This window comes from Phycodurus eques, chromosome 7, assembly GCF_024500275.1.
Source record: "Phycodurus eques isolate BA_2022a chromosome 7, UOR_Pequ_1.1, whole genome shotgun sequence".
Taxonomy (NCBI): Eukaryota; Metazoa; Chordata; class Actinopteri; order Syngnathiformes; family Syngnathidae; genus Phycodurus; species Phycodurus eques.
The window spans coordinates 22,172,576-22,198,672 of NC_084531.1; the positions used below are offsets into that span (position 1 = coordinate 22,172,576).

Genomic DNA, 26,097 nt, shown 5'->3' on the forward strand with positions numbered 1-26,097 from the left:
CATCCGTATTTGTACGGCTCTGAACTTGACTTGAAAAGGGGAAAAATTATTATTATTTCACTATGACTAACCACACAAAGGGCAGCACGGCGGCCGCCTGGTTAGCACATCTGCCTCAACAGTTCTGGGGACCCGGGTTCAAATCCGGCATGTTCTCCCCGTGCCTGCGTGGGTTTTCTCCGGGTACTCCGGTTTCCTCCCACATCCCGAAAACATGCATGGTAGGGTTATTTGAAGACTCTAAATTGCCCGTAGGTGTGAATGTGAGTGCAAATGGTTTATTTATTTGTTTGTTTATTTGTGCCCTGCGATTGTCTGGCGACCAATTCAGGGTGGTCCCCGCCTCTCGCCCATATTCAGCTGGGATAGGCTCCAGCACGCCCGCGACCCCAGTGAGAATAAGCGGTATGGAAAATGGATGGATGGATGGATAACCGCAGAAATGAGGTGCAGTCCAAACACAGGTTGATGAGTTCCACTATATAAACCATATCAACCATTCAGCTTGAAGTGATGCACTGCAGTTCTTCACCACTGCAAACAAGCATAAATAAACAGCAGCAGCATGTGTTGGAATGTGATCCTCTGAACCCGTTAATTGTGCGGGACATGTTCCAAACGCAGCCGCCATCTTCAGAGACCATTTTTGAAAATAGTCCCCCCCCCCTCTTTAAATGTACTACAACACACAAACTATAAGCCTGTTCACACTTTGACTGTCAAGAAAGGAGACAAACATCACTTAAAAGAAACTAAAAGAAAACTCTCACTCACACAGTTCTCCAAATAAGATTCAAAGCGTGCTTGCGTCAAGCTGTTTATATGCTCCTCCTTATTGTTTTTTTTTGTAAAACTGACACATGAAACAAAATAGAATGAAATGTATGTTTAAACGGCAAAATAATCAACCAAACTATCATTTCTAACAAAAATCCGCCATCTTAGTGCAAAATGCTAAAGACGGGCTCATGGAAATTGCATAGATGTTACAATAATTATAAACCTTCAAACAACTGCTACTTTAACACAAGGAAAAGAATCATACAAACAGAGCATACAATAATACTAACAGGCATACAGTATATTCTCTCTGCGCTGTGGGAACTACAAATATTGCTGGAGCTTTTAGTTGGGGACCTTCTCTGCCTCTTATTCTTTTATTACGTTGCGCGACCTTAGTGCTATGCGGAATGTTGCAGCACAATGTGGTACAACACTGAAGGAGCACGACTTTAAACTCGGGGGGGGGGGGGGGGGGGGGGGGAAGCGCTTGAAAACCCATGAACTTCCATCTAGTGGATGTTCACTGTATACCTAATGCTGTAGTCAATTAGAGTAGATGATTGCTGTCTTATATTAGAACAGGTAACGGTACTTCCCTTCTAGCCCACATAAATCCTATTTACTCCATCAACTAATAAAGCGACCCGTGTGTACGTTGTTGCTTTTTCTTTGTTTGTGTTCACGAAGACGATCTATGGAGAAATAAGTCAACATATTGGTGTGTCTTGTGATGTGTCCCGTCAGTTGCGGCGCATGCAGGAGATGCTGCAGAGAATTCAGGACCAAATGCACACGAAGAAGGACGCCTACTGACACACCATGTCGCCCTTTTGAACTTTCACCTCCCATCCCAATGACCTCATCAACCTCATTAGTGCCCATCATGCACATGGCAGGACAAGGTAAGAAAGCTCCACCATGTAAATAGGATTGAAGAAAACAACAAGAGACGCTTGTTCCAAAATCTCCATGAAGCCAATTCTCTTGAATTTGTTAAATGTTGTTTTAAGGTCATGTTTTTCTTCATGGTGCAGGTTTTTTTTGTTAATTTTACTACAGGTCAACATGAATATATCGTCTTTTTTATTTTTTATTTTTTTATACGACACCCAAATATGTTTCTCAACAGATTATGTTCCTGATAATTATTTAGCGACACTGTTGTTCAACCTGCCTTGTATGAGTTGAATGAATGAAGATTGTTTCATTTGATTTCAAGTTGACAGAGCCGCCATGTTAGTGGTACCGTTGACAGGTACATCTCAATAAATTTAAGTATCGTAGACATTTTTATTTTAGGTTACAGTAAATACTTTTCAGACAGCCGACAACTAATTTCTATGCTAAAAAGTTTGATTGCTTATGTAATTTAATTTATTGACAATTTGGGGTAATCAAAATTAATATTTACATAAATATATCACTGTGTGGAATGAATCTTTATAATGTTTAACTTTATGAATTGAAGGTACTAAAAGTGAGTTCAAATTTATTGAGATGCATCTGTATGTAGGTAGGCTACACATCAGAAAAATGACACTTGTACTGCCTGATATGCTTTTTTTTAATTCCACTGGATAATAAAACAAAACTGTTTTTGTATTGCCTAGTTAGAGTTCATAGGCCAATGAAAAGTCAAACATGGTAAATAAATTAGTTTACCATGACGAGTAAGATGCTCACTCACACTTGTCAGAAGAGACAAATGTTACCGTAACAACTCGCCACTGTTTATTCGCATGTGTTGTGAAAGTCACAGTTATTTATGGGCATTGAAACCAAGTATAATACAATATGGTTAAACATGATCACAGGAATGGACTTCTGAATTTTTTGTTACCACTTTAAGTGAACTGTAAAGACAAATACTAACAGCCATTTGAAGTTGAGCTTCCTGGACTACTTAGCAAAGCTTCACATTATATTGAGTTAACATTTTTATGCTAATATTCTAAACGTGATTACAAACCTCATTTGTAATTCAACGCAACTTGTTTTTTTCCCTCCATTGATCTGTCAGCTTGTTTTTTTTTTTAATGTTTGTATTTTATGCTTTTGAGTATACAATTGGATGGATGGGGAAAAGTATGCACACACAAAAAATCTAATGCTAATAAAAATACAATTATAATTTCATGTGTCCGTCCGTCTGTGCATACTTTCGTGTGACAGAAGCTGACGGGTAAATTTAAGACTTTTTTTTTTTTTTTTTTTTTAAACAAAAGTAATCTAGAAACATACTTTTAAGATGTAGAAATGGAATCATGCATTCAAATAAGGGGTTAACAGAGACCTGTGTTCATGTGGCTAAACATTTTAGGAAAATGAAAAACCAGCATCAGACTTTCAAACAAATACATTTTATTATTTACTCATGTTTTATATAGTTTTTATGCCATATAATTTTCCCAGCTTTCGTAATAGTGAAATCTAATTCAGCCCAGCTTTTACAGGCTATTTACAAGTGCAACTTTCGCCATAGGGAAAACATATTGTTCATGTCTTCCAGTGTCACCATAATTGACCCCTTTTAGACATTTTGTGTTGGGCTCCAACATTTCAAACCTAATTTGTTGCGGAGTTATTAGCACATAATCTAAAGCATGACAACTAATGGTTTTTCTTTGTACTTCCAATCACGGTTGGAATGGGAACAAAACTCCACAAATGTAAAGGTACACGTAGAATATTTTTCAGTGGCCAGATGTGATCTGCTTTGTAAACTCTCTCTGGTCCCAATAAAACATAAAATGTACACTGAACAACAAAAAAAATGTTTACATACACGATAGTTAATATAATGTACATCTTTTTCATATAAAAAAATAGGGGGGGGGGGGGGGGGCTGATCCATATGTTGTCACAAATCACAACTTATAGAGAGCGCAGCATTTAGTAGTTAAGTGCCACGTTAAGCACAGCTAGGATTATTGTTGAGGTTCACATTCAGTGCTGGTAACAATGACAGTTTTTCCCAAATAGTCCAAACACACGGGGTATTGTTTTTGTCAAGAGTCAAATGACATTTTACATTCCAAATGTCTCACTTTATTACTCCAAAGATGACTGCCATTTTAGTAATCCCCTATAGTAGCTGCGAGGTTGAACGGATTTCTGCATCAATCAGTTTAGTGCACTGATTCCCAACCCGTGCGCCATGACAAATGATCCAATTTCACATAATTTGTCAGATTATTACTTCATGATGCATCAACTCTCTGTGCCAGTGATGTATAGTGACAGGGAGAACAATTAAATTCTCTTCCTCTAGATGTAAGAAGGTACATGTATAATTACCCTGTGGCAGCCACTTGAGTTAATATCTTTGTTTGGTGGTGTGCTGTGAGATTTTTTTTTATATAACGTAAACTATGTGCCTTGGCTCAATAAAGGTTGGGAAACAATGATTTAGTGTAAACACCTGACCAGACAATGAGCCAACGCGAGAGCAGTGGAGCGGTGAGCGTGCTAAGGTAAGGTACCCATCCTTTGTGGACAGCAGGGGACGCTTTTGCCCCACGCAAGTCTCTGAAGACTGCAGCTCTGTAATAGAGTCCGGTCCACTATTTGCATGCAGCAGAGGAGCACGCGTGTGCTTGCGGAGGGGCGGGGCTTCTGTAGCCTCCCATTCTCAACTGCTTCTTATGGTGGGGTTGAGTCACATCGGGCCTTGCCATTGGTCCGTCTGCAGCAGGCCCTCCCCGTCCCCGACGAGAAGCAGTAGACGTGACGAGTGAGGGTGCTGATGTTCAAGCAGGATCCAGTGAGCCCTGCTCGGCCGTCTGCACGGCGCTCTCCTACGGAGGGGCGTCGGTGAGCCACTTCAGGCGAGCTTGAGAGTGCTGATGGGGAAGGAGGGCATGGTCACCATGGTGACTGGGTTGAGGACAGTCTGGCCCACCAGCTGCGGGTGGTGGGCCACCACGGTCTGCTTGTTTACAACGGCGGAAGGTTGCCCAGCGGCGCCGTTGACGTGGCCGAGGGTGTGGGCGATGTGGCTGATCAAGGCGGGCTGGGTGACGGCCACGGGTTGCGGGTAGAGGGTGGGCAGGTGTTGGCTCAGGTGGGCCACCGGGTGTACAGTGATATGGCCGATGGGTGGCTGCCCGGGCGCCAGCTGGGCGATATGTTTGGGCCCCCCCGTCTGTATGACGTGGTTGACTGCTTGGATGACGGACGGGTGTGAGACGGACGCGTGGGCGATGACGGTAGGGTGTAAGGCGGGCTGGCCGGTGGCGGGGGGCTTGGGCGGCGGCTGCAGAGCTGACATGTGATGGGCCATGAAGGAAGAGGTGGGGGCGGTCACAGTCAAGGTGTGGGTGGGCGTCTGCTGGAGATTATCAGCTTTGTGGGGCTGGGGGGCGGCGGGCGACACGCTCGGCGGTCTCGCTGTGACATCTTCGTCCTCGTCATCATCGTCCATCACCTCTTCGCCTTCTACAAGCACACACAAACATCACTTGACCACCTCGTAAATATACATACAATATACATATACCAAGGATAAGAGTAAGTCTGAACTTAGCCACTATTATATACAATATTTGGTCCCTAATAATACTAAAAATAATAATACAGACAAAAGGTAATGACCTCAATGTAATTGAATCTACTAACAATGTATCCACAAATGTTGACTTTTTATAGTTTAAATATTTGTTTGAAGGTTTACATAAATAAATAAATAAAATCATTAAAGCCTTTCCTCTTCCTGTCAGGCTTTTTGGAAATGAGCTCATTGTTGGATGCTGGTCTGAAGCAGAGAGTTGTGATTGACTTTCTTGCTTCGGAAGGGGAACCAGCAGTAAACATTTTCGAAAGGTTGCAAATGTCTATGGGGAAGCTGGCAAAAGGCTACGGCACAGTCAAAAAGTGGGTGTCCAGGATCAAAGCCTGGTTTGAGTGACGTCTATCATGGCACGATCGGCGGTGCACATGCGGACGTCGGCCATCTTTGATGCCCAACAATTCACTAAGTCAAAATGTACAATCTGCGGTGCGCTAGATTAGATGGCTAAATAGATTGCTAGACTGACAAGACAGACTTGTTTGTGCCTTGGGGGGGTTCCTTCAGGGAAACTAAGGTTCCTGCAGCAGCACCAATAGTACAAAGCAGCCAAGTAAGAGGTTTAAAAAAAAAAAAAAAAAAAAAAAAAAAGCAGTGACGAGTAAAATTTTAAAACAGTAAAGTGGCAGAGTGGAAGAGTAACATACTGTATTAAATTTAAATATGTGTCATAAAATATTTGAATCTATTAACAAATTAATACATTAAACATTTTAGGGGATGGTCTTCCTCCTCATCTTCCCCGTGGCCTCGTCCCTGCCATCCCCCCACCCCCCAACCGAGTGGAGGATTGTACAGTTTGATGGCTCAGAGGATAAAAGAATGTTTTGAGTCTATTGCCGCTATCTACAGGGTGATTGATAAGTAATGCCCTATTTTAAAAATACTTCTAATTTATTCATATGTTGTAATATTTTTCTACATTTTAGTCTATTCTACCAAACCAACGACTTTGGAAGAACTTGCAGGGTGAATACGGGACGTTATGTCTTCCATCCCACAAGAGTTCCTTGTGAAATCAGTTAATGCGGTTCCCAGGCGGCTTGAGAAACCGGTGGCTAATGCTGGCACCCGTATCGAATTTGAACTAAAACTCCGTCCAATGCACTTTCTTCTCATGTTCATTTCTTGTAAGAATTATAGTTCAGAAATAACGGCGTTTGTGGTGCACGCCCACCTGAGGCCGTGGAAGTGGACGCCTGGTCCTCCTCGGGCTGCACCGTCTGCCGCAGCACGCGCTCGATCTCCACCACGTCCATCCACTGGCTCAGCTCGTTCTTCAGCTCCTCCAAGTGCTGCTGCGTGGCGATCTTTTCGCGCGCCAGACGCTCCATGTCGTGCTCATACTCCTTCTCCTTGCGCTTCAGCGTCTGCGAGAACACAAAATCATCAGGGCCCTTAGAATAATATACTAATGTCTTCTTGTTACCGCTACTTTATGTATTATTTATTTAAGTATAATATTGATGATATTGCTGGTTTGACCACAACGAGATGCATAGTATTGTTGATCCACATTCCAACTATTATTCTCATTCACTTCTGCATATTTATTGTGATTGTGAGGCCAAGATAAATCATTTCAAAACTTTTTCTACGTGACCTATATATTACATATCAGATATTTTTCATTATATGCACTACAACTGCTGCTGTAAAAATGGAATTTCAAGACTAATAAAGGCTTATCCTATACTTTGACCAAATACAACTAGAATGTCACTCAGTAGAGGGCAGACCACCACCAAGGCTGAACTGTTATGTGAAATAATATCCTGTTTGTCAGTAAGCAGACAAATTTCTGGTTCCATTGTGATTGTGAGTGTGGACTCCTGCCAACCGTATGTGTAATATTTACTAGTAAACTAAGTAATTAAAACAATCGGGAAAATTTCTCTAATGGAATTTGTCAATGCAAGTAATTAATTGAAATGAGGCCCAGTTTAAGCTGTCAAGCAAAATAACACAGGCAAGAGGAGATGTGGAGGGGATGGAAAGTGGGCGGTGCTTCCAGGCAGTGACTCTGTGACCCAGTTTCCCCCCTTGAGCTGCTGCAGGTCAGCTGACACGCAACTGAATACACTTCCTAAATCCAAGTTGAAAACCTGGTTGGAAATTAAAAAAATATTTTAATTTTTTTTAAAAGGAGCAGCGACTTGTAATTTTGTAATTGACCTTGTAATTGAACACCAGCATGAGCACATGTTGTTGAGTTATTTCTGCAGATCTCTATCCACGTGCGGCGACTGAGAAGTCGAGTTCCAGCAAGCCGATGAGTCAGGATCCTGAAAGCATTTCCTGCTCGGGTGGACTTCCTGCTTGTGTTCACTCCACATCGCTGTGTGCGCACGTCAGCCTAAAGTTTGTGTGTTCAAAGGGCACGTTTTGTCATGCGGCGCGCGCACGCACAACACACGACTACAGTACAGGCACAGAGAAAAATGTGGGTACCTGTGCCTTATCTTTATCCCAGATTAGTGTTGCCTACCGTGTAGTGTTCGACAAAATGCAAGTGAACCACAAACCTACAATGCCAATCAAATCACAATTAAAAATTTGACAGGATTTTACTGTAAAAATACAAGTAAAAATACAAAGTGGTGTAAAAATGCTGAGGTGAAACCACCTTAACTCATTCAGCGCCAGCCCTCCCAGTTAACATGGATATTTGACTTCTAAAGCAGTCAGTGGCAGTGAATGTGTTACATCGTGAAACTTCAGCTAAGTGAGGACCAGGGTTATAATAGTTTGGGATTAGTCAGTTTCTAAATTAGTTTTGACTTATGTTTGTCAATTCAGTTCGGTTTAATTAGTTTTTTTTTTTAATTAGTTTTTCGAGTGGGTTCGTTTTCATAATTTTTTTCCCCAAATGCTTTGTTTTATTTAGCTTTGACTTACTGCACGTTGCATGTATATGCATTGTAGCTTCAAAGAGCTTCATTTATAAAAAAAATAAAATTAAAAAAAAATTTAAAAAAAAGCGCTCCACTGAAGCAGGTTTGCGTCTAGCCTAGCTCTCCATTGAGCAGCGCGGATAACATGCCGAAAGTCGAAAAGTAGCAAATCATTGGAGAAGGCGACCACAGCACGGCGGCAGATTGAATGGGAGAAAGTTGATCCAACACATCGTGAGGCAAGAGGAGCTAGGTAGCCAGCAAGCAGGCCAAGTAGCAGCAGGCTAGCTGGAAAGGTGGCCGCTTGGTCCAGTCAGCGAGGATTTATGGCACCAACAAGCGCAAAACAGACCCCTGATTCTACCTGTGGCCAAGGTACAGCGAGGGATAATGGTTAAAGTAAGCCATTTTAAACTAAAAAGAAAAACTTTTCAGAATGGAGACCTGAAAGCTAAAATGCATCAGCCAAACTGTGGCAGCGTTCTCCATTACCGGTTCAATAGATAGTTTTCAAATAATGAAATTGTATTTTTCATTTGATGGACAATTTTTCGGAATACTACAAGGAGTAACAATTCGATTGTGATTCGCTAGTCATTTTTTACTGTCAATATGAATAGCGATTGGAGTTTTAGGGTGCGAGTATGGACTGGTGGCCAGACAATTGCAAGGCACATACCACCAAACAACCATTCACATGCACACCTAAGGACAATTTAGTCTTAAATTAACCTACCAAGCATCTTTTTGGAATGTGAGATAGTGAGATAAAGTCGGAGTACCCGTAAAAAACCCACACATTAAGATGCAACCTCCTCACAGGAAGGCTGGACCTGGGATCCGCGTGAATGTCAATGTGAATGGTTGTTTGCCTCAATCTGTGATTGACTGGTCCAGGGTCTACCCTGCCTCTTGCCGAAAGTCGGCAGGGAAAGGCTCCATCATGAGGACAAGCGCACTCACTAACACTGAGGACACGATGCTGTGATGTGAGGAGCCTTCCTTTCCAACTAGCACACAATGACAGAATTTCTTGTAATACCGGTCGGTTATCACGGAAACAGCTCTTAAGGTTTCCTCGGCAACCTAGATGCGAGGTGTTACTAAATTGATGTGAAGTCCTTCGCAACATGCGACGCTTCACACATGCATGCCCCAAATGAACGATGAGTCAAGGAGATGGAAAGAGAGGGAGGGAATAGATGGTGCTCCACAAACACAGAGACCCACTGAACAACTATGCGTCAATGCGTGTGCGCACGTGGCAGAGACGACAACAAATGCACACGTCTCTGTGGAAACGCATGCAACCCGAGAAGCTGCTCGGAGGCAGATGGCTCCCACACGCTGTCCCGCTAATCGCGTGTTGCTAGGACATCAGGTTCCATGCACCTTTTGTTTCGTTACACATGACTGACACAGATAAGGCTCAACCTCGTTTGCGTGGAAATCTCAATCAGTGCAGGAATAGGCCGCATTGAGTGTGTGGGTGTGTGTGTAAGGTAAACACTAGTCAAGCTGGCCTGTCACAAGCAATGAGGTTTATAAAAATAAATAAATAAATTTAAAAAAGTGCAGCGCACATGGCCTCACAGTGGGGGGGAGGGGCAGGCAGTCTACTCCCCGACTCACTTGTGCAGCAGTTGAGGACTGTGTGTACTGCGCAGTCTTAAAGGGCCAGCGGTGCGCGAGTGAGGCCACGTTGCGGACACGCCGCTAAAGCCGGATCTCTCTGCCCGCCCGGGCTTGAGGTCTTGTGACTGTGTGCTGAGCGTAAAGCCTCATCTCGACGTGCCTTCCAGCCGGAACGTAGCACTTCACGTGGTGCCTGACAGATCACAAGTAAAGCTTTGTGTGTGGAAAATCACCTTTTTGTTCCACTTCTACAGTGGATGTAAAAAAAATATCTACACACCCCTGTTCAAATGCCACGTTTCTGTGATATACAATACGAGATCATTTCAAAACTTTTTCACCATGTAGCTTCAATTGAAAACAAATATATTTTAGAGAGGGGAAGTAAAAATAACAGACGATGTGGTTGCACAAGTGTGCACACCCTTTTATATAACTAGGGTTGTTCTGAGGACCCGGGTTCAATACCCAGCCCCGCCTGTGTGGAATTTGCATGTTCTCCCCGTGCCTGCATGGGTTTCCTCCCACATCCCAAAAACATGCATTAATTGGAGACTCTAAATTGCCCGTAGGTGTGACTGTGAGTGCGAATGGTTGTTTGTTTGTGCGAATGGTTGTTTGTTTGTATGTGCCCTGTGACTGGCTGGCAACCAGTTCAGAGTGTACCCCGCCTCCTGCCCGATGATAGCTGGAATAGGCTCCAGCACGCCCGCGACCCTAGTGAGGAGAAGCGGCTCAGAAAATGGAAGGGAGTCATCACACGCCTGCCACAATTTCAAGTGCATATGATTAACCCCAAATATAGTTCAGCTCTTCTCAATTGTTTGATTTTACTTCCACTCTCTACAAGATTTCATTTTCTTTTTTCATTTGAGTGGCATTGGTTATAGGTCACAGAGGTAGATAAAGTTTTTAAACGGTTTATCTTTGTCTCATGTTTTTATATCACAAAAGCCTAGCATTTGAACAGGGATGTGTGGACTTTTTAAATCCACTGTATGAATCACTCAAGAGCAAAATGAGCTTATTTCATCTGCTTAGTTGAGTGTGAATTTGGATGCTTACATCATGGCCATAAAACTGATAACTTTACACCAATGGTATCTGCCGATAATTAGCATGTTATGCTCATCGGCTTTAATGTCATAATTTGCCGATCCGATCACCGCAAAAGACATTTACTGCACGTCGCCATCGTGCACAGTATATTTGAATCCAAAAGCTAGTTTATGTTTAGGCTAGTCGTGTGTCTTTTGGCACAGTCCTGTAAATATCTGACAGCCAATAAAGTTATTTATAAAAAAAAAATTAAAAAAAAACACGTCAGCAGTGTGGAACAGACAACACGTAATGCCCGGATCAGACTGCAAGACAAATTTGCTCTTTGTCAGACTACTGCAATAAAATCTTGTATTCGGATACCACCGCATGCCGTTTTTTTACCATCATTGGGCTTTATCTTGTCAACTCAAATGCGACCGGATACACTCGTTACCGTGGCGATGACAACAAGAGTGGATCGCACCAACTATATTATGAGGACAAAATGGGGGGAAAACGTGTGTTGGTGGTCACCGGTGCTCAGGACAGGAGAGGACGTTCGTTTAAGGCTTGCTTGAGGTATGTTCACGCACTTAATACGATACGGCTCGCAAGCAGGCAACAACAATGTAGTCTAGCAAGCTAGTGCTAGCGCTAACGATTGTACATAAACATGCCGCTGTTCTGTCGAATCATGCTCTAATGTTTCGTTGTGGGTGAAGTCATTTAATTAAAAATAAAGTAATTTAATTACAGTAAGTTAGCACCCATTATTTCTGTCATGTAATGTTGGTTTGACCTGACTGATTAGAATACACGATCTGACGAGAGTAGTGATTTCCAACCTTTATGGAGCCAAGGCACATAGGCACACCAACAAACAAAAATGTCACAAAAAGTGGATACATTAATTACTGTATTTACTTCCTGCCATCTAATAGAAGACCATTCACTTGTTCTGTCTGTCACTATGTCTCACTGGCATAAATGAGGAACCAAGATACATTATTTATTGTAAATAATTTTTGGGAGCAATTAAGTACACAAGTATATACAGTAAATGAACAGGTCATTTAAATAGACACATTCCTCCATCTTATGATCGGGTCAGTGATCGGTTATCGATATTTTAAACTCACTGATCGGCCCCGCAAATCCTGATCGTGTAAAGCCTAAAAACTGACCACTATTTTAGTTTTGATAAGCCAAAATAAAATTGTGCTCCTTTGAGAATCCTAATGATTTTACCCATTTCCAAAGAAAAATGCCTATTCGCTGCCAGTACATAGGAAAGACAACAATTTGTTTCAGAGAGGTAGATTCTTGCAAATGTTTTATAATTTGTGGTGTTTTTTTTTTTTTTATAAACTTAATTTTGGCCTCCAATTTGTCACTTTTTTTTGTCAATTTTGGTTGCTGTGACTTTACTACTTGCTATAACTTGACGAATCTACAACATTTCTTTCTGAATTAATAGCAGGCAGCACATCTGCCTTGCAGTTCTGGGTTCAAATCTCGCTCCTCCTCCTCCTTGTGCTTGCACAGGTTTTCTTCAGTTAGTCTAGCAACTTTCTCCCCCCAAAATCTACATCTATGGTCAATTAAATAGCTAAATTATCCATAGGTGTGAATGTGAGTGTGAATGGTTGCTGTCTGTATGTGCCCCACAATTGATTGGGGACCAGGGTGTACCCCCGCCACTTGCCCACAAAGACAGGACTAATGAGGACAAGTGCTACTAAAAATGGAAGGATATATTAACATAAAGATCAAACCAACAAAAAATTAAACTGAATATTTAGCGTATATCTGTGACAATTCATGCAGCTCATGGTGCGTTTTGGGAACAAAATCCCAAGCATAAACATATTGAGAGGTCTTAGAGGAGGGGGAAGTGAGCGCTGTAATTACCACTCTGCATTGCCTGCCTGGAAGCTGGCAGTTCAGCCCGCGAGTACTCCAAGTCCTGTCTGCTGCAGCACAAGCGAGTGACGTCACGCGGCTCGAGCTAGCCATGTGCTCGCTGCTCATGTGGCCTTAAAAGCTGAGCAGGCCCGTAAAGGAGGGGCGGAGCACGTGGGAGGACTAGTACTGCATCAGGGATTATTTTTCAGCCTCTACGAGCCCGCCTGCCTGCTACTTTTGGTGTGTCACAAACAGCCATTGTTACAATGTCTCACGTTCATAAAAGACAAAGCAGCAGCCAGAAATACATGAAGCATGTTAACCAGCGCTGTCAAGTGAGTCACGATTATGAGGTTAACATGGCTTTAAAGAATCCACATTTTTACCATACATGTAAACACCTTAGTAAGAAAACCATTTCCTCACAAGTGAGAAGAATGCAGTTAATTGGACCAGGCCAGACCAGACCAGTTAACTTTTTCTTGACTTTGAAGTCAAGATACTACCAAACTAGGAGGAGCATGAAGAATGACAGACTAACTGACTAAAAAATGCATGTCAAGTACATGATTGATTTCCCATGAATACCTTAAAAACAACAACAAATACGCCTCTTCTGATTGGTCAACAGGCACATATGCTCAACTTACAGCCTCTTAGTAAAACCTCACCTGAGCTCCCTTTTGGGACATAACCACAGAGTCGTTGAATGCCGTGTAGCAGACAGCGTACATTTACACTACGTCATATACGTATGTTATTGTTGTGGGAATGCTGAGACGAGCATTCACACTTATTTGGCAAAACAACATTATTATTCCCACAAAATGACCTCTCAGTGCCCGGAGAGACATTTGTCTCTCATAGTTTTGTTTTGAATGTGTGGTGCTGCTCCCTTGTTGATAAGAGAAGGCAGGTCACCCTTCACAAGTGGGAGGGGGATTGGGTGACAAGATCTGCGCCCGCACTGCCCTACTTCCCCTCAGTCTAATTGACGGTCAGACTGCAGCTACTCAGCAGTGTGTGCTAGTCTCTACAACATTCAGCACCAAAAAGTGAAAGACTTCCAGAAGCCCTCAAAAAAGACTTGTTTAATATGGGAACAGCTTGTGTCCCAAAAGATTGACTGACTGTAGACAGAGTCAGATTGTGTTGTTGTTATTGCTACTGCGAGCAAAAATGTGTGAAAAACTGGAGAATAGGTGTCTCAGGTTGAACCTGTGTCCCGCACAAAACTAAAAGATAGGAACAGGAGGGATTTAAAAAAAAAAAGAAAACATGACCCAAAGTTAGTCTGAAAGTTTTAGAGTCCAGCTGTGAACTTTGTAACTAGTCGTCAATTACCGTAATTTCTCGTGTATAATGCGCATTTTTTACCCCCCAAAATGGTCAAAAGTCAATAGTGCGCATTATACATAGGTATAGGAGAAAATGAAAAAGACTCACATTTTATAAATGTATGCCGCCATCTAGAGGTTATGAAAAAGCTGTACACTTTCATTCCACTATGCCACCGCCCCCTAGAGGTCATGAAAAAGTTGTACACTTTCATTCTAGGATTCCACCTAGAGGTTATGAAAAAGGTGGAGACTACACTTTCATTCCAATATGACAGGGGTACATATGACTGCATATATGTACAATTGTGCTCATAAGTTTACATACCCAGGCAGAATTTGTGAAATATTGTTTTGTTTTTTTAAATACGACTGATGCCTGAACAACAACGATCATTAATTTATTTATGGTTATGTTTTGTTTAATGATAATGCTTTTCTGAAATGCTTGACAGTTTGAATCCCATTAAAATAAAATTTAATGTGTTTCGCCTGGGCCTTCATGTTTTCTTAAAATAATTGTACACATCTTACAAATTCTGCCTGGGTAATCAAACATATGAGCACTGTGTGTTTTCTCATTTACTAAATAAAAGTAGGGCTGTGGATTTCAAAATAAGGGCAAGTAAATAAAAAGAAAGTATTATGTGTTCAAACAAAGTGCTTAATTTCAGAATAAAACAAACAACAAAATACAGATAATATATTCGTTTTGATCATATGGGTAGAAGCAAAATCATGGATTCTAAAAATGCAATATACAAAGGTAGAAGGGTTTTCCAGAATTTTGAGGTCAACTTTGGGGGTGCGCATTATACACGAGAAATTACGGTAGATGAGTCATAAACGTGGCATATATTGCTTTCACATTGTGGTTGGCGTGAGAGGTCTAAGTGCCCAATTCCAATTTAAACCATATTTAGACCATATCTAATTATCAAAGCTTTTTCTGTAGTTAAGATATACAATGGGCGTTTTGAATGTTTATTTTGTGCTTTTTATCCACATTTGTGAGAGGCTTGATTCAATTTGAAGATATCCAATTACATGCACTTTTCTGTTGAGGCTGCCATGACACATACCCAAATTGAGCAACTTTGATAGCAAAAAAATAAAATAAACTGTGACACTTGAACCATGCAGTATAAATACCATCTAAGAAATTTAAAATTGGTGTCTTGTAAAAGCAGACTTTTAGATAGAGCTCTACTGCAAGGTGGAAAATATACATGACAGATAACGTTAAAAAGTTGTCAACTACATTGCTTTGACTTTATTTAGAGACGGTTATGCAAGCTGTGATGTTTTTGGAGTAATGGCGTGCATCAACACGCCTGTACAAAACAAACAAAACAAAAAAAGTCGGTCACATTCTCAAACCTTGAGAGAATGCAGTGTGCACATTGGAGGTTTTAGGTTAATGACAAAGTATGTGACCCACCCGGTAATAAATTCTTTGTTAAGATACATTATCACTTGTGATAACAAACAAACTACTGAGGTTGGGCTCTTTAAATCTGAAGTCAGAGGTCATCTTTGAACTAGTTACTTGATAATTACTTTTGTGTGGTGCATCAAGTTGCTTGTGGTCTAGACGGGTGGGTCAATCCCTCCCTCTCTATGAGCCATTTCCAGATGTTTTGGATCATTTTATAAGCTTAAGTCTTTTGGTCTCACACCCATAAACAAGGTCCTTGAGATTCTGTGTTGTGCAAAGAATAGTGGTATAGTGGGGAAAATTCTAGATTGTGAGGGCGTCTCAATGGCCATGTACACAAGGCGCTAAACTTTTAGCAATTACAATTACTAAAATTTGTGTCTATTTTCTGACATGTTACAGACCAAAACAGTAGCTGAATAATAATCAGTTTATGTTTGTGCATATTCAGCACTGTCAATTTGAAATAATGTCCTGTATTTTAATAAAGGGATGTAAATAATTTGGTTTTTTATCCAATTCATTGATTAGTCAAACAAAACCAAGATATTCATCGATTATTAAAATAATCGTTAGTTGCAGCCCTACAATGATGAGAGAATTAACTATATTTGTAGAAAATGGATGAAAAAAAATTCCACTTTATGCATGTAGTCATACTAGTCACACTTTAATTGAGTGTTGAAAGAGGTTGTTCTTTGATCCAAGTTATTCGTCTTCTCTCTGGTTCAAAGCATGCTATTTTATTGTTATTTGAAACCTATCCAGTAGTTGGTATTCAAAGTAGCTATTCATAAGAGCCTACTTTTCTCATCTTGGGTATTCTACAGTTTTGTTACATGCTTTTTATTCCCAAAAAAGGCATATTAGCGATATTATTGTTAGGCATTTCATAAGAGGTCAGAAAAGGATCCAAATCAACTGTCAGCCTCTTACCTGGATGTATCTCAGGGCACTTCTAAGCACACTTAGATTGGAGGTCTTCTTTTCATCGATGTTGGGGATGTTCTTTTTCAGTGTTTCGAAGCACTCCTTTAAGTGGGCTCGTCTGACGGACACATGACAAACACACGTGAAACAGCACACTAGTGGACTTTATTTGAGCATTTACATTATGCAATAGAACTACTGAATAAGTTAAGTTTTGAGGAGGAGCTTGAACCCACCTGTTTTTCTCAAGCTTGTTGTGCACTTCTCTTGTGCCTGCCCTGTAGGAGCACAGAGCAGAACACATTCAGATTTTGACATTCAAATGTGACCAGACTGATTGGAGAACCGCATGTCAGGATGTATTTATTGACGGTACTCTTAATCACGTCCAGTGGAAAGTAAAATACAGTGGAGCCTCTGACGTCGAACGCTACTGAAGTCTACGATCTGTAATATGGCCAATGTTTTCAGGGAAAAAGTCTACAATCTTCATAGGTTCAAGCATGACACAAATGCAGACCTCGTGAGAGCTGAACTCAACAAGCTAAAAGGATTAAATTTGGGTGTGTGCACTGTAGCTTTTGTGGTCTTCTTTTTGACATATTCCGGGTGTTGAGAGGAACATGAGAAGAAATTACACTTCACGTTACCTAAAGCAAACAAAGTTGCATTTAAAATCACTAAGACGCCATTATCACGCGGAGTTTAATTTAGTATCGTTTTGTTTTACAGTGATTAAATTCACACATTCATGTGACAAGAATGATGAGAAGTGATATCTACAACATAATTCACCCCATTGTGCATTTTTCGACTCAAGAATGTTTTTAGGTTTTACCAATGGTAGAGGTTAACATTACGAAGAATGTTAAAATGTAACTTTAAAGGTTACTTGTACAGTTAATGATGCCTTGATGATGGCGACAGTTTGACCCTGGAATTGTTTAATTTTACTTCCATTATTTACTATGGGAAAATAATTTAGATTTGAACATACAGCAAACATTCTCCTTGAGCAAGAAACTGAATCACCCCGGAACTCTCTCGGAGCTTGTGCAACCCAGTCTCTTAAATAAATTAAAATCTCAAAGCTATTGGTTTTTAAGCAGCTCCCCTGAACAGATCGTGCTCAACCTTAAAGGTTTGACTGTATTGTCTGCCTCAATATGAAATCTGTCTCCCATTTGGATGTGTGCATTATTACTTTGACAACACATAGGCACTATCACCACAAATAAGTTGAATGTCATTTGTACATATTTGATCGTCTTACCCCCCGGGTCGTTTCTTCTGGTCGAGTAGGCGTCCGTCATCAGGAGGACTCCCCCGACTGCTGGGGCCGTTCACCAAGGGTGCTAGCTGTAGGGACTGGGAGGGCAATGCAGGCTGATGAGGGGGTGAGACGATGGAACCGGGATAGTGCTGAAGGAGCTGTTGGTGCGTCTGCTGCTGCTGTATATTGGTGCTGATGGTTTGCGCGAGGAGCTGCGTTGGGTGATGTTGGTGGTTCTGTGTGTGCAGTTTGTGGTTTGGGTCGTCTGGTTTGGGTTGGGGAGAACGTGGCGGAGCTACGACACCTTGCTCCTGGGGGGAAGGAGGCTCCCTTTTGGGGGAGGTCAGAGGGGGAGCAGCAGGGTGGGAGAGCAATGCCACGGGGACAGAAGGTGAGTCTGCTGGGTTGGGTTTGACAACCGGGATGGGGATCACTGTGATCGGCATGGTGGGGGGAGGAAGAGAGGGCGGTATGGGGGCTGGGGGGCGCTCAGTGATAAGCTCCTCTGCTTTAAAAACATTGTTGACGTGGCCTCTGCAGTTGTACTTGTTCACATCAGTCTGTCTTTGCTCCGTTAGCAGATCCAGATGCAGCTTCTCTTTCAGTTCATCCTCTGCAAACAACATTGAACACAAGACATGATACACATTGAACACAAGACATTATATTATTACATCACAACATTTGATTAAACAAAAGCACCAAACGTGTTTTTTGTCCTGATCAGCTTTAATGTCATAATTTGCCGATCCGATCAATGACTCCCTAAGACATTTACTCCGCGTTCGTTGCCATTGTGTACAGAATATTTGAATTCAAAAGCTAGTTTGTTTTTAGCCTTGTCGCGTGTCTTTTCACGTAGTGCTGTAAATATCTGAGCGCCAATAAAGTAATTTAAAAAAAAACGTCAGCGGTGTAGGATAGACCGCGTCGGAGACAGACAACACAGTAATGCGTGCATCAGACTACAAGACAAATTTGGTCTTTCATGATTGCACTACGTCAGACTACCGCAATAAAATCTTGTATTCAGATACCACCGCATCCCCTCTTTTACGATCACTGGGCTTTATCTAGTCAACTCAAACGCGACCGGATACACTCGTTACCATGGCGGCGACGACGACAACAATGAATCACACCGCGTGTATTCTAAGAACAAAACGTGGTGGTGGTCACCGGTGCTCAGGAGCGGACATTCATTTAAGGTTTGCTTGAGGTATGTTCACGTACGTTTAATACGATATGGCTCGCAAGCAGGCAACAAAAAGTTATGTAGCACTAGCAAGCTAGTGCTAGCAAATACAGTTGTATGTAAACATGCCGGTGTTCTGTCGAATCATGCTCTAAAGTTTTGGTTTGTGTGAAGTTATTCAATTACAATAAAGTAATTTAATTACAATAAAGTAATTTAATTACAGTAAGTTAGAACCCATTCTTTCTGTCATGTTGTAATGTTGATTTGACCCGACTGATTAGAATACATGACCTGAATACAGAATACTTTTGAAGATACTCAGTATACAGCACACAAGCATATACAGTAAATGAACAAGTCATTTAAATAGACTCATTGCTCCAGCTTATGATCCGACCGGTGATCGGTTATTGTTTTTTTTAAACTTGCTGATCAGTGATCAGCCCAAAAAATCCTGATCATGTAAAGCCTAGTTCCGTCCCCGTATGACCAGTGTCAGAGTTTGATCCGCATTGCCGGCAGTAAGTCGGATTTGTTTCCGGTGAGGGTTGGCCTTAGTTGAGGCTGCCCTTTGTCATCCACCCTGTTTATAACCTTTATGAACAGATTTTGTAGGTGCAGTCGAGGCATTGAGGGGGTCCAGTTTGGTGACCGCAGTATTTAATCTCTGCTTTTTTCAGATGATGATCTTGAGCTCTCGATGGGGTGGTTCGCAGCCAAGTTTGATGCGGTTGGAATGAAAATCAGCACCTCCAAATATGAGATAATCGTCCTCAGTTGGAAATGGGTGAAGTGCCCTCTCCAGATTGCGAATGAGATACTACCCCAAGTAGATTAGTTCAAGGTCTTGTTTACCAGTGAAGGAAGAATGTAGCGGGAGATCAACAGAGGAATAGGTGCAGCGTCTGCAGTAATGTGAAGAAGCAGCTGAGCGGAAAGGCAAAGCGCTCGATTTACCGGTAAATCTACGTTCCTACCCTCACCTATTGTCACGAGCTGTGGGTCGTGACCAAAACAACAAGATCCAGGATACAAGCGGCCGAAAGGAGTTTCCTCCGCAGGGTGTATGTGCGGGCTCTCCCTTAGAGATAGGGTGAGAAGTTCTGTCATCAGGGATGGGCTCAAGAGTTGAGCCACTGCTCCTCCGCATTGAGAGGATCCAGATGAGGTGGCTCGGGCATCTAGTTGGGATGCCTGCTAGACACCTCCCTGATGAGGTGTTCCGGGCATGTCCCACAACGACCCAGCACACGCTGGAGACACTATGTCTCCCGGAAGACATGGGAATGCCTCGAGATTCCCCCAGAAGAGATGGACAAAGTCGCTGGGCAGAGGAAAGCCTGCTTAAACTGATGCCCCTGCGACCCAATCTAACATAAGAGGAAGTAGATGGATGAATGGAAAAGTGAACCAACGCTCCTTTCAATAACAGTCTGCAGAAAACCATCCAACCATCCATTCGCTGTACTGTTTAATCTCATTACAGCTGACTTTGGGGCAAGAGGCGAGGTGCACTCTGGACTGGTCACCGTCCCAAAACAGGGCACTCCATTGGCGTTCAGTTTTATGGACTGCAGGAACCTGGGGTGTCCGGAGAAAACCCACACAAGCACGGGAAGAACATGAAAAATTTAGATTTGTACTCTTGACTGTAAGGCAGGTATGCTAACCACTGTTACACCGTGGTGCTGTCTAGAGAAAACTGCTAATATAAATATTAACCAGCGGGCATGCACAATAACATTAGTCCTAATCACTTTATTTTGACAGAGCAAAGCACTTAGGTGAAAATGAAAGTCCACACTGCAGCTGCAGGTGAATTAATGAGTTAAGCTCACGTGATAAATAATGATGGACAGTGAAGTGTTTTTTACCATTAAAAAGCAGATGGCATTTGTAGTCACTACCATGCTTCACTGAGCAGGTTGTGTCATGTTTTTGAGGCCAGCATGGCAAACAGAAGAACACTGCACAACAGGAACACACACACACACTTGTGTGCATATGCAGTGTTTCTGCAAGCAAAGTTTGAACTTTGAATATTAAATGAAATACCATCCAATCATAAGCAAGTCCTCCGTGACGTATAGATCCTGATGAAAAGGTCTGTCTTGTTGCTATGGCATCTGTGATGTCGTTCCTGGAACGTAGTGACTAAAAGTCACATTCGGACTTCCACATCCAGTCGCAATTTTACATCTGATTAAAGCTATTAATACATATAGTGAACGTAAAAATGCGCTTTATAAATGGTAAAAAGCGCGTTAGGAGCACTGTGCAGTAGAATGTCTGATTATAGATGTTTCTACAGGCTACAAACTAAGACTAAGAGTGAAACCATACAAAGGCCTTCCAAAATAAGGGCCATTATATAACTGCAGCACATAGCAAAACTGGCCTAGTTGCCTACATGCAGTGACCTGCTGCACAGCAACTAAGAGCAGGAGGAGGAGGAGACTTCCAGCCAAATTGAGCAATGTGTGGGAGGAGCCACGTGGAGGAAGCAGAGCGCTCACTCCAAGGCTATTCGAAAGACTGTAAACATCTCCAACAGGCAACACCGGTGTTTCCCAACCTTCATTGTGCCAAGGCATATATTTTACACCAGACAAATCTCACGGCGCACCACCAAACTAAAATGGCTTTTTTTTTTTTTTGGTTTCATGAAACGTGAATGGTGTTGGAAATTCTCTCAAGACGCCAGCGATATATTGACTTAATGATTATCTTGTCTAAATTTAATTACTCAGTGTGAGATATAGGCTTCGTTAGTTGAAGCTATCATTTTACTAAATTATGGGAACAGGTGGACACTTAATTAGTTAATTGTACCTTCTTCTATTTAGTGGAAGAGAATTCAATTGTTCTGCCTGTCACTGTTTGTTGCTGGCATAGGTAAATTAACAAATATACATAATTTGTAGGAGATAAATATTTTTTAGACCATGCATCCATCCATTTTCTGAGCCACTTCTCCTCACTAGGGTCGCGGGCGTGCTGGAGCCTATCCCAGCTGTCATCGGGCAGGAGGTGGGGTACACCCTGGACTGGTTGCCAGCCAATCGCAGACCAATTTTTAGACCAATTTAGTGAAATTGGATAATTTCCTACGGGACGCCTGATGATAGTACACTGGTTGGGAATTGCTGGGAAACACAGTCTGTCATAATACACGTTAATTCGCAAGCAGAATCATCACATCTCCAAACCCATCACCTTTCAGGAACTAAAAAAAAAATAAACACATCAAAATAAAAGACCATTGCAGTTTCAAAGAGAGGGAGTCGTTTCCAACACTTTAGATGGGTCAGTCATTTAAAAAAAAAAAATAAGTGACTCCTATGGGCACTGACTAAAAGTATAGATTTGTGAAAACAAATTAAACTGACTAAATTTGGACACAGGAGACTATTGCCCGACATAGACGATATGGAAGACTCAGACGACGCAGCAGCGGTCATACAATGTTTACATGAGACCGTAGAAACTGTGAAATGAAAAAAAAAAAAATTCACTGTCCTAAAACTATAATTACTTTGAAATATACAGATTTACAAGCAGAGTTAGTGTGCCATGAGAGATCATCGGTTATGCCGCAAGAAATTATCCAATCTCACTTAATTAGTCCAAAGAAATTATTTTTTTACTACAAATGTATCGTTGTTCGTCTCTCTATGGAACGACATAGTGACAAACAACAATTTTGGAGTATCAGTAGTCGCCCATCCCTATGTGCAACATAAAGTATACGTCAGATTATGAGTCGAATTTCCTCTTGAGGAACACCAATGAATACCCATAATAAATTCAGCAACATCAAAAATTCTAATTAAAAAAATACAGCTTGGGAATGTTCAGTGGGCTTTGTGATAAAGAGGCAGTAAAACAAAGCTACCTAATTAGTGTATTGTCACAATAGAAGAAAGTACTATTTTCCACAAATTAAAACGATACATATTGAATTACATTTTACAGCTGAAAATTTCCACGAGCGATGCATGTGGCTGATTTTCTCTAAGGGCATCGAGTGTCTGCGTTGCAGTGAATCATCTTCACCTCATAAACAATCTTCGGGAGGGGTTGCCCGGCGCGCACGTGCTGAAAGAGGCGTGTCCGTCTGGTACACGTCATCCGCAGATGGCGCTCTCGGGAGACTGGTTTTATACACTCACACCAAATACAAACAAGCAAAGACTGTAACTTCGATTTTAAAGGCCGCGTGCACGCCGCGAGCGACAGGCGGCGCAGCAACTGCCGCGGAGGGAAACCTGACGACATAACGTCATTTGAGCCACGCGACGTCGGGGTATTCAAAGAGTGACACCGCCCATTGTCACCATCGCAAGTCAGGGGGAAAAAAACACGTCCACACTCAAATGGATTACGCGTGCATAAAACAACCCCCCCAAAAGGAAAAAAAAGAAAAAGAAAAAAAGTGGGCTCTAAAGTCACTCGGCATTCATGCATCAACAGTAATAATTGCCAAGAGAGTGAATTTACAAAACAATCTTGAATTGTGTAATTCGCGTGGTAATGCTAAGGTAAAACCAAAAAAACAATACTAATGGCAGTAAAAAGACAACATCTTACCACGTGCTCTCTGTTGTTGCTGGGCTTGCAATTCCAAAAACTTGGCAGCTTCTAGAAGCGTTTCGATGCTCATTTCTGCCCGCTTGGAAAAAGTCCCACTCTACAAACCAAACTAAAAGAAAAAGCGGGGACGGTGTAAAAGTAGGCGACCGCGAGAGATGCCTGTTGAAGGATAAAGGCAAGCGAGAGCACAGGAGCGGGGTAACCGGACACCCGCTTGAGTGGAAACTAGCAGTAGTGGGTAGAAGTTACCGACAAGATGGCGCTCAAAGTAGTAGGAACAAATAAGGTTTGTGAATCACGCAGCGCCCAGTAAACGCCCATACACACCAACGCAACGGAGAGCCCGAAAAACACGGAGCGGGGCACACTGGACGGGATTTATGACGCCGGGGGAAAAAACGTCCACAAATAAATATATTAGCCCAAATGTGACACGAGCACCAAGTTATACAGGGATTGTCTCTAGCTACATGCTAACGACGTCTCCTGCAAAGCTCTTCAAAAATGCCAACTAAAATAGCTTCTACAATTTCACGTAAAACGCGTTGTAGTGACTATTTTGTAAACATTATTGTTCGGATTCCACCTGCTTTGACAAAATATTGCAACAACGCCGTCCAATGTTGTGTTAAAAACGTGTATCCCACTCAATCTACTTGCGTAACGCTTGCTAGCGTTCATGTGACTGTGGTGACGTCATCGGTGCTTTGGTTGGTTTGCTCGCGTCAAAACGCTTTCTTGCGTGATGTTCGGATGATGGAAGCAGAGCAACAAAAAAAATACAAATTTTTTGTTTGTTTTGTTTCTCGTCTCCAAAGAAAAAGAGTGAAGGAACGTGGAACCGCTGTTCAATGTTGAACGAACCACGAATGGTGGCCACGTTTACACGACTTCACTTGCATAGGGAAATACAGGAAAGGCTCACGATATAGGAAAGGATTTACAACTTGGCAACAATCTAACTCGGGACGCAAAGAAAAGCACCAAAAAGTTATGGGAAATATGCTCCCTCTTGTGGGAGATGTAAGAACTACTGCATATAGAATTTTTATTTTATTTTTTATTATTATATTCATTTCAGGTTTATTAATTACATATAGTATAGATAGGGAGAGGCAAGCCACACCCATGCACTAATGCATTCTGCAATAACGGTCAACAGCAAGTTTTTAACCTGCGACCTGTCACCAAAGACCGTGCCAATTTTTCCAAAACCATTAGTGCATTTTCAAGACCAAATTGGGAATAAATCAAGGTAATTACTAGGCATATATTTGACATGCAACTTAAGGAAAATACCCATCCATCCATTTTCTATAGCTCTTGGTAGTGTAAGGGTCCCAGGTAGGCTGGAGCCTCAGAGCCAAGATTCAAACCCTCAGCCGCAAAACTGAGGCAGGTGTGCTAACCAACACTTCCACTAACTGTCAGCAAAGCATTTCCTCAGAAATTCTTGACAATGTTCAACATAAACCATGTTTAAGAAATACACATTTATCTTTTGGGCCTAGCTTTAAGGTCTGTACAAAGTTTCATGTAATTGGATCAGGGGTTATTATGAAATCCTAAAACAAATGGGGAATACACCATGTATAAATCCTCTAAAGCATCACAAAGCAGCCAACATTTTACAACATATAAAAAAAAAAACATTTATTCCAAATGTTTGGAAATATAAAGTATAAAATGTACACTATAGATTACCTGACAAGGTAAACTGACAAGTACAACAAATTTAAATGGCTTCGACTAACATTGATTGTTACTAACTTTCAAATACACAGTCAGTTACAATTGTTGCAATTTCTCAAAAACACCTTCACATGCAGTTTGCATCCCTTATCTCTCTTCAGGATTTGGCAACAGCCTTTAAAAGAGTGTTCCTAAGGAAAGTGCACAGCTGGTTCATCAGGTCTTTATTCTGACCTTCCATCCAGTGCATCTCTACCACTGCATCGCTCTCTTCACGGAGCACATTCAGCAGACACTTAAACAGGAAGCGTTCCGCTGACCCCGGGCTCCCTGGCTGTTTTGAGGGTGTCTCGTTTGTAGCATCAACGGCGTCCTTTGGGCAACATGTTTCTGCAGGGCAGCCCCCAATCACCGTTTCCACATCTTCACTTGCAACCTTTTCCAAGAGCTCCTGTTCCGCTCCACCTGAAGTGTTTGTAACCTTCATGCTTTCAACGGACGGGGCACTGTCGCCAGTCGGCTCTCCGGGTAGCTGCTGGTCAGCTGACTCCTGAGTGGCATCCTCCTGGTTGTTTTGGGTGAGGGACGGCATGGAGGCGGCAGCTGTGGCAATGTGATGTGCTCTTGGCAGCTCTCGCAGCTGGCGCATTTGTTCGCGTCGCTTCTGCCGCCCGTGGATCCAAGTGTTTGCCACCGCGGTCAGGAGGAGGCTCTGCTCCTGCTCCCTGCACGGAACACGCTGGTGCAGCACCTTCATGCAAAAGAAACAACACATATTTTTTACTGGATTTAATTATCTATTTTCTTTAGA

General features: G+C 42.0%; 3 protein-coding genes across 8 annotated transcripts in view; 1 reads left to right on the forward strand and 2 right to left on the reverse strand.

Moving 5' to 3' along the window:
* Positions 1 to 2,591, forward strand: part of septin4b (septin 4b) — a 43,776-nt gene extending 41,185 nt beyond the window's left edge. For all 4 annotated transcript variants that reach the window (XM_061681047.1, XM_061681046.1, XM_061681044.1 and 1 more), the window contains one exon: positions 1,528 to 2,591. In XM_061681047.1, the coding sequence (XP_061537031.1) occupies positions 1,528 to 1,596 (69 nt within the window). In that variant the 3' untranslated portion in view covers positions 1,597 to 2,591. The remainder of the gene's footprint in view (positions 1 to 1,527) is intronic.
* Positions 2,592 to 3,057: 466 nt separating this feature from the next.
* mnta (MAX network transcriptional repressor a) lies at positions 3,058 to 23,849 on the reverse strand. 3 transcript variants are annotated; one of them, XM_061682504.1, is made up of 6 exons: positions 23,592 to 23,849; positions 17,804 to 18,416; positions 16,767 to 16,808; positions 16,537 to 16,648; positions 6,528 to 6,720; positions 3,058 to 5,220 (listed from the first exon to the last, which is right to left on the reverse strand). In XM_061682504.1, the coding sequence occupies exons 1-6, from the start codon at positions 23,662 to 23,664 to the stop codon at positions 4,607 to 4,609; spliced, it is 1,647 nt and encodes a 548-aa protein (XP_061538488.1). In that variant the 5' UTR covers positions 23,665 to 23,849; the 3' UTR covers positions 3,058 to 4,606. The 3 variants fall into 3 exon arrangements, with proteins under 3 accessions (XP_061538488.1, XP_061538490.1, XP_061538489.1); XM_061682506.1 differs by lacking the exon at positions 23,592 to 23,849 and adding an exon at positions 23,058 to 23,177; XM_061682505.1 differs by lacking the exon at positions 16,767 to 16,808.
* Positions 23,850 to 24,678: 829 nt separating this feature from the next.
* mettl16 (methyltransferase 16, N6-methyladenosine) overlaps positions 24,679 to 26,097 on the reverse strand; it is a 32,039-nt gene continuing 30,620 nt past the window's right edge. The window contains exon 10 of the mRNA XM_061682085.1: positions 24,679 to 26,037. Within this exon, the coding sequence (XP_061538069.1) occupies positions 25,444 to 26,037 (594 nt within the window). The 3' untranslated portion in view covers positions 24,679 to 25,443. The remainder of the gene's footprint in view (positions 26,038 to 26,097) is intronic.